This window comes from Herpailurus yagouaroundi, unplaced genomic scaffold (assembly GCF_014898765.1).
Source record: "Herpailurus yagouaroundi ecotype Mexico unplaced genomic scaffold, PumYag 196, whole genome shotgun sequence".
Lineage (NCBI taxonomy): Eukaryota > Metazoa > Chordata > Mammalia > Carnivora > Felidae > Herpailurus > Herpailurus yagouaroundi.
This window is the reverse complement of record NW_024412427.1, coordinates 18,926,080-18,934,815: the sequence shown is the minus strand read 5'-3', so window position 1 is coordinate 18,934,815 and position 8,736 is coordinate 18,926,080. Positions and strand designations below refer to the sequence as shown.

Below are 8,736 nucleotides of genomic sequence, written 5' to 3'. Positions count from 1 at the left end.
CCTGTATACATATATACATATGTATATATGTATACAGGTGTATATATATATATATATGTATGTATACATACATATATATGTATATTTATATACATATATATGAAATTTTAAAGCCAGAATACACCTTTTAATTCATTTCTAACCCAGGACCTTAAGGGATGTGTCAGACCTGTGTCATAAGAATGATAATAACCAGGTAGTAAGTAAAAAAAAAAAAAAAAAAAGTCAAGGACACAAAATATGGATGAAACTCAAACTCAAAAACATAATGTTAAACAAAGGAAACCAGACATTAAATAGCACATACATCCTGTATCATTTATGTACAATACAAAGATCAGCAAAACCCATGTAAGTAGTTAAAAGTCAGGATAGGGGTTCCTGCTGGGGGGACCGGGGCGGGGGGGAGTTGGGGTGGGTAGCTGCAACTAAAAGGAGGGACTAAGGAACTTTGGGGGACTGGTAATGTTCTATTTCTTAATCTTGATGCTCATTATACAGGTGTCTTCCATATGTGAAAATTCATCAGCTATATATTCATGATTTGTGTTCTTGCATAGAAATATAAAATATATTTCAATTGAAAGCTTAAAAGACAGAGGTGCCAGCGTGGCTCATTCGGCTAAACATCTGACTCTTGATTTCAGCTCAGGTCATGATCTCATGGTTCCTGAGATTGAGCCCTGCTTGGGATTCTCTCTCCCTCTCTCTCTGCCCACCCACCACCCCCCCCCCACTCTCATGTGCTCGCTCTCAAAACAAATAAGTAAACATTTTTTTAAAAAAGCTTAAAGAATAACAGACCAAACAGAAAGCTTAAAGCCAACTAAATTCTTCAGCAAAACCCAGATATTTTCAACTAAAATGAGACCCCAATTTGGTATAAATGAAACCATTACTACTTCAAGGTCACACAGGAAATTGTAAAGAATGTCTATGTCCTAAGCAGCCATGCGCAGTCTCCACAAAGCAAACCTTTAAACATTTGCTGCCCCAGACAACATATCTGCTCAGTTGGTGTTGGGCACACAGGGAAGTGGGACCAGATGACAGCTGACATCATTCCCATAGTTAACAAACTTTACCAAATTAGGAAATTCGGTTTCAAGTTTTAATTATAAAACCCCACATTTGCTAACAATTATTCAACTGACCTTTTAAAATTAAATGTAAAATACTTTCAAAACCCATTACAATGGCTGAATATGGTAATGTTCAAGCAAAAACAAAGATTCCAGGGGCGCCTGGGTGGCGCAGTCGGTTAAGCATCCGACTTCAGCCAGGTCACGATCTCGGGGTCCGTGAGTTCGAGCCCCGCGTCAGGCTCTGGGCTGATGGCTCAGAGCCTGGAGCCTGTTTCCGATTCTGTGTCTCCCTCTCTCTCTGCCCCTCCCCCGTTCATGCTCTGTCTCTCTCTGTCCCAAAAATAATAAATAAACGTTAAAAAAAAATTGAAAAAAAAACAACAAAGATTCCACTTCTAAATTTTATAGCATTTTAAATGAAGTTCTTACAAGCGTTATGTACTTGGTGTAAATCGCTTAAAGCCTATATTATACTGCATGAAATTCTGCCATGAACTGAATGAAATCCCACCCTGCAGTGGCTGTGGACTTTCCATCTCTCTACCCATTTCACAGATGAGGAAACTATCATTGCCTTGACTTTTTATAAAACCACTGCATCCTTAGAGCTCAGCCCCAGGCCTAGCACGTAGTAAACACTCAACGGATGTGCGTAATATGAACCAAGGAGGCTTGGACAGGTTGTGTAAACTGCCCAGTCACCCACCCTTCAGGGTGGCCCAGCCTTCTTTGGGAGTAAATCCGACCGGAGGCGACGGGCTGCACCAGGTGGTGAATCTGAGGTGAGCCACCGGATTCCGGCCTGGGGCATGGCCTTGGGTTGCCCCTGGGTCTCCCATTGTGCATATTTGCGGCGCCTCGCCCTTCTCCGGGGTCTACATCATCCTCTTACTCAGAGACGAGCCGCTCTTGTGATCGCAGGTCCCCAGGCTCTTTAAAGGACACATGGGACTCTCCGGGCCTGGACGTACCCCCGGGGTGTGAGTGACAGGTATACCTGGAGGGCAGGGGACGTAGCCAGTCTAACCACCCGGGCTGCTAGCCCCAGCGGGGCCTCGGGGAACCGGGAAAACTGGAGGCGGCCTGCGAGGGTCGGCTGAAAGGTCGCTAGAGGGGCGCAGAGGGTGAGCGTCCGCCCTGGTTCTCCCCGCCATCCCGCCGCAGCCCTTCGGCCACCCTCGGCCCTCACAACTCTGCGGAGCGCTTCTCCGCTCCGGGAGCGAGACCCAGCAGGCCCGGGGCTGGGCGTGCCCTCACCTGCCGCGGCCCGGCCTCCGGGGGCCGCGCAGGGCGGAGACCGCGCACCCGGCGCCCCGCTGGAGGCGGGCGCCGAGCTTCGGCAGGAGGTCACGGGCGGCTTCCCCGCAGCGGCCGCGCGCAGCACGGCCGGCCCAGACCAGAGGAGCCGCCGCCTCCGCGAGCGCGGGCCCCGGCGCCCCGCTTCGCCAGTTTCGCCACCTTCGCGCGCCGGCCGGGCGGGAGGCGCCTCCGCTCCGGCTCTGGGGGCGCAGGCGTCCACGTGCGCGTCCGCGAGGCTGCACGCCACCCTCGGCCGGAAAGCAGGTGGGTGCCGAGGGCTGGCGGGGGCGGAGAGGGGACTGAAACGGGCACCACCGATGCCCGAAACCCCTACCTCTTCTTTTCAGCAGCCCCTTGCACGTAAATAGGTGCTGAATTAAAAGTAATGTCCCTGCTTGGGACCACTTTCCCCAGCCTTGCGTATCTGGTCTCGCAAAATAAACTCTCCGTCTAGCCTCAGGGGCTGCGCTCATGGGTCGAGGAGCAGGTTTCTATCCACACACCACACACCTCCTGGCCCCAGGACCCTGCAGGGCTGCAAACCGACAGGCCCAGGGGCCTTTGGACAGGCACTCTGATCTTCTAGGGGAAGCATCAGGGGCTATTTCCCCCGTTTTTCTGTCTGGCCGCCTGTCTGCCTCTATGTCTGTCCTTCTTTCTTGCATTTTGTTTGCAAGGTGGACAGCTGGGCTTCACCCAGGGAAGGCAGGTCTGCTGGTGCACTTTGCTTCCCGTTCTGGTCTCCTTGGATGTACTTTCCCCGTTGGAGTTTGCTGCTCTCCTCAACAAGTAACAGCTTGCTGCAGATGAGAAGTTCTCTCAAAAATGAAGGTGCAGAAAGATAGGAGAGGAATGTGGGGAAACCAGATTGTCTAATTTTAGCCTGAATTTCGCTGTAAGGGAATCACCATGTATTCCTAGGTGAGAAGTGTTTTGACTGCCCAGGTTAGGAAAAGACCTATGACTGATACTCATGAAACAAACAGTAAGGAGTCGCTTGAAAGTACAAATTTTTTAAAATACCTAAACCTCAAACCATAGCGTTTTAGAAATTGTGAGGGTCTTGAAGTCAAATAGTTCAATGCCAAGTTATGGAGTTATCTTTATTGCCTCCTCACTGGGAAAGATGTTAGTAGAAACACTTAGTGAAGGCTCCTGAGAGTTTAGCTCATGTGGTTGTAAGAGTTTTATTTCATATTGGTGTTGCAACTTTGTCAAGGACGTGTTCCAGTGTAGTGGTTGAAAGTTTGGAGCTAGAAACACCTGGATTTCTGTCTGGGCTCCACCATCTAACTTGCTGTGTGACTTCCAACAAGTTGCCTTACCTCTCAGAGCCCGAGTTTCCTCATTTCTAAATGGGATTGCTGAGCAGGTAAAGAAGATAACACATACTCCATGGTTCACACAGAATACTTCACCGGGTAAGTACGGAATAAATGATACTTGAGCCTGATGATGACAGTGAAGTGAGAGTTTAGGCTCAATTGCGTAGCATTCACTGCCCATGCAAGAGGTGTCCGCAGGTGCCTCTGTGCATGCAGAGGTACAAGCATTACATCGCTGGGCTCCTTCTGGTCATAAAAACACAAGGCGCTGCTTCTGAACTCTTGAATTTGATTTGAACAAATGAAATCTGTCCTAAGCCTGTTCAGATTTGCAGTGTATCATTTTTGTGTATTTTGAGATTCTCTGATGCTTTCAAACGTGAACAGTTTCAAATGCACAAAAAACTGGTATAACACTGGTGGTATCATTATTACTTATTATTAAAAGTAATGTTTCTCAGGTATCACCATGGTCCCTGGCTTAATATCGATTTGGGGTAGGTTGAAGGGGGGGACTGAGTCCTGGAGCTGATTGTTCACGTGGCTGTCTGGACTCAAAAGTGTGAACCACAGACCAGTGTCACCAGGAGCTTGTTATAAATGCAGGGTCTCCACCTCTGAACAGAATCTGCTGAACAGAATCTGCAGGTTAATAGATGCCCAGGGGACTTGTGCACTTTCCATCGGAGAAGCTCCTTCTTAGGAGTTGGAGTGTACTGATGTTTCTCAAAAATAGGCCTTAAGTTAAAAACTGAGAATAGACCGAGGGTTGATGGGGGGCGGGAGGGAGGGGAAAGTGGGTGATGGGCATTGAGGAGGGCACCTGTTGGGATGAGCACTGGGTGTTGTATGAAAACCAATTTGACAATAAATTTCATGTTAAAAAAAAAAAAAATAGGCCTTAAAGAAAACATGCATCTCTTATAAGCCGTCTCTATGTAGTAAAATGAAAAAGATGTGTTATCATTTAAATGCCTGATAATTTTATTTTAAATCTTAAAAAAAAAATTTTTTTTTAATGTTTATTTATTTTTGAGAGAGAGACAGAGTGTGAGTGGGGGAGGAGCAGAGAGAGAGGGAGACACAAAATCTGAAGCAGGCTCCAGGCTCTGAACTGACAGCACAAAGCCCGATGCAAGGCTCAAACTCACGATCCATGAGATCATGACCTGAGCTGAAGTCGGACACTTGCCAACTGACCCACCCAGGCGCCCTATTTTAAATCTTTAAATAGCTAGGAGAGGTAGTATCATGAGCTTTCTGTTATAAAAAAATTTTTTTAATGTTTATTCATTCTGGAGAAACAGAAAGAGACAGGGCATGAGCGGGGAAGGGGCAGAATGTGCTTTCTGTTTTAAAAGTAAGACAGAGCTGGGCTGCCTGGGGGGTTCAGTGGGTTTAGAAACCGACTTCCGCTCGGGTCATGATCTCACGGCTCGTGGGTTCAAGCCCCGTGTCAGGCTGTGTGCTGACAGCTCAGAGCCTGGAGCCTGCTTCAGTGTCTGTGTCTCCCTCTCTCTCTGCCCCTCCCCCACTCATGCTCTGTCTCCCTGTCTCAGAAATAAATATTAAAAAAAAAAAAAACCAACAAGGCAGAGTCCCCTGTTTAAAAAAAAAAAAAAAAGAAAAGAAAAGTAAAACAGCGCTGTCATTTTAAGTTCAGCCAGTTTTGGATTCCAGTGTTCCTATTTCCCCCTGAAACATGTCAGTTGTGATACTGCTTAGCTCATTTTTATTCTTGTTCCTCGAAAGAGAGGAAAACTCTGAGTCTGAAGTTCTCACCCCATCTGTGTTTTGAAGAGTGGGCTTTGTGTGTCTGTCATTCCTGTTTTCAATCTTTTACCAGAGTTTTGTCCAAAAACTTAATTGATGCACTGAATTTACCAACTCTTATATAATATAAAATGGTAACTCAAGTAAATCAAATACCTGGCAATAATTGTTAATGACCTATATCTTTATATGCATTTAAGGTAAAACTACATATTATATGACTGAAATAGAAAGTATTTTGCTATACTTTTGTTTTTTTAATTTTCATACCAGAAGATGTCATCAATATTTGTAGGAGGAATATAATAATATACATAGATAGATAAAGATTTTCATGGCATCCTTTTCTAAAATAAACTTTATCGAGGCATCATTTGTATATAACAAAGGCATCAAACTGTATGTTTAAAATCTGCATTTCTGTGGTGAGCACAGCATAACATAGAGTTGTTGAATCTTTATATTGTATACCTGAAACTAATGTAACATTGTCAACTATACTCAAAAAAGAACCCGTGCATTTTTATTGCATGCAAATTATACTTCCATGAAAGTGATTGTTTAAAAAGATATCAAGGATTGCCATGATTTGTTGCCTATTGCCACAGTAGCTCAGAGAAAGTCAAGAAAAGTCCATAGAGACAGAAAATGAAGATTGATGCATTGGGCAGGCACAGAAAAAAAAATAGGTCCTGGGGGAACAGAAAGATAAAGTTACACAAATCTGGAAAGCTTGAGACCTTATAAGACTTTTTGTCTTCAAGGTTCAGATGTTAAATTTAATATTGAGTACTGGGAACCCTGCAGAGTTCCTGAAGAAGAGGCTAAAATGGAAGAAAGTTTTGCCCTGCAGGACGTACTGGCAAGCTCCTGTTTCCTTCTCACTTTCTGATCCATGTCTCACTTTTTGTCGGCAGACACCTGCTTTTGCCACGATGCTCTCATCCACGGACTTTGCATCTGCTTCTTGGGAGCTCGTCGTCAGAGTTGACCATCCAAATGAGGAGGAGCAGAAAGATGTCACATTGAGAGTGGCTGGAGACCTGCATGTTGGGGGGCTGATGCTCAAGTTAGTAGAACAGATCAGTAAGTTCCCGTTTCTTGATGGTTTCCCTACCTTTGAAACCCTCTCTGTTGTAATAACAGTAAATGGCTAATCTAGGCTGTCTGATCATCTAAGTTTTTCTGTTTATTTTTCTTACGATGGCTCAGAGAGCAAGCCCCCTCCCCACAGGAGGAAGAGAAATAGAGGATCCTGCAAAAGGATGTGTCTGTTTCTTTCACTGTATCTAAATATCACTGTGGGGGTGCCTGGGTGGCTCAGTCAGTTAAGCTTCCGACTTCAGCTCAGGTCAAGATCTCGCGGTCCGTGAGTTCGAGCCCCGCATCGGGCTCTGGGCTGATGGCTCAGAGCCTGGAGCCTGTTTCAGATTCTGTGTCTCCCTCTCTCTCTGCCCCCCCCCCCCCCCCGTTCATGCTCTGTCTCTCTTTGTCTCAAAAATAAATAAAAAACGTTAAAAAATTTTTTAAATATCACTATGATGAGGTTCAGGCTCTGTTTTCTACCCACCCCACTTTAGAGACTTTGAAGAGGTGCTGAGGCTTGTTAAGCCTTAGGTTGTAAAAGGGAATGGGGAGCTGAAGACCCATTTGTTGAAGTTCTTGCACACAGTGGATGGACTCTTAAAGTTCGTTCTTATTCTACTTCATCGTATTTTTCATGTTTGCAGACATATCCCAAGACTGGTCAGACTTTGCCCTTTGGTGGGAACAAAAGCATTGCTGGCTTCTGAAAACACACTGGACCCTGGACAAATATGGAGTCCAGGCAGATGCAAAGCTTCTCTTCACCCCTCAGCATAAAATGCTCCGCCTCCGCCTGCCAAATGTGAAGACAGTGAGATTGCGTGTCAGCTTCTCGGCTGTGGTTTTTAAAGCTGTCAGTGATATCTGCAAAATCCTGAGTGAGTACCCCAGAGGGGCCCTGTGCCCTTTGGACTGTTAGCAAAGGAGGGCAGGAAAATTATGTGTGCTTTCTGCCTGCAAGCATTTGGCTTTACAGAACATTTCCCTTACTAGAAAGCATACTTTTCAAGCCTGGTTCTGGGGACTTTAGCCATGTAAGTAGAGTTAAACCAAATGGAACATTATTGGAGGAAATCAGATTCACTTCCACAAAGCTTAAAGCTATTTCAAAAGAAGTCTTTAAACAGAAGAAACAGACCCATTAAGATCCCCACCCCCCAAAACAAATTCATTCCTCTGAGCCATAGTAATATCATCATTATATTTAAGACAAACAAGCAAGGGTTCCATTAAATCATTACCACCATAGAGTTGATATATGTTTACTGATTTTGAGATAATAGTGTTGCAATGTCTTAACTGCTTTCCTAACGCTTGGCTCTAGTAAATACTCTATCCACAAAAATTATTTGTGGAGTTTAAGGAGAAAAGTACACTTAATTATGGATTGAAAACTAATTCTTATGGCTTTAACAGTCATTAGGGACAACACTACCCAAACCATTTATTTGTGGCACTTCTATAATGGAAGTAAACCCTGCATCATGATTCTTATTTCATATTTTTTGAAAGCGTGTAGGTACATTCTATGGTTCCAAGGCTGAGATTCAGCATTTGAATATAGTATATACAATATATGAGTGAGTCACCTATCTTTCCCATTAAACTATTCATTCATTCCTTCAACAAATATATATTGATTAGGCAGGCATTGTGTTGAGTGCTAGAGATTGCTTAACAATAAAAATAGGCCTAAATCCCTTCCCTGCTTGAGCTTACATTCTAGGATACAGAGGCAGAAAATAAATAATAAATGTAAACATTAATTTAAAAATAGGATGTTTGGGGCGCCTGGGTGGCTCAGTTGGTTGGGCATCTAACTTCGGCCCAGGTCATGATCCCGCGCTCCATGGGTTCTTGCCCCGCGTCGGGCTCCGTGCTGACAGCTCGGAGCGTGGAGCCTGCTTCAGATTCTGTGTCTCCCTCTCTCTCTCTGCCCCTCCCCTGCTTGTATTCTGTATCCCAAAAATAAATAAATATTAAAAAAATTTGGGGGTGGGGGGCGCCTGGGTGACTCAGTCAGTTGAGCATCCAACTTCATTCGGCTCAGGTCAGGATCTCACTGTTCGTGAGTTCGAGCCCTGCGTCCCACTCTGTGCTGACAGCTCAGAGCCTGGAACCTGCTTCGGATTCTGTGTCTCCCTTTCTCTCTGCTCCTCCCCTGCTTG

General features: G+C 45.1%; 1 protein-coding gene across 2 annotated transcripts in view; it reads left to right on the top strand.

Moving 5' to 3' along the window:
• The first annotated feature begins 2,522 nt into the window (after positions 1-2,522).
• The window catches only part of FERMT1 (FERM domain containing kindlin 1), a 34,871-nt gene continuing 28,657 nt past the window's right edge, over positions 2,523-8,736 (top strand). Inside the window, exons 1-3 of one of the 2 annotated variants that reach the window (XM_040447645.1) lie at positions 2,523-2,648; positions 6,400-6,568; positions 7,213-7,446. In XM_040447645.1, the coding sequence (XP_040303579.1) occupies positions 6,418-6,568; positions 7,213-7,446 (385 nt within the window). In that variant the 5' untranslated portion in view covers positions 2,523-2,648; positions 6,400-6,417. Of the gene's footprint in view, positions 2,649-6,399; positions 6,569-7,212; positions 7,447-8,736 lie in introns of those variants that run through there. The other variant, XM_040447646.1, reaches the window with a different exon arrangement.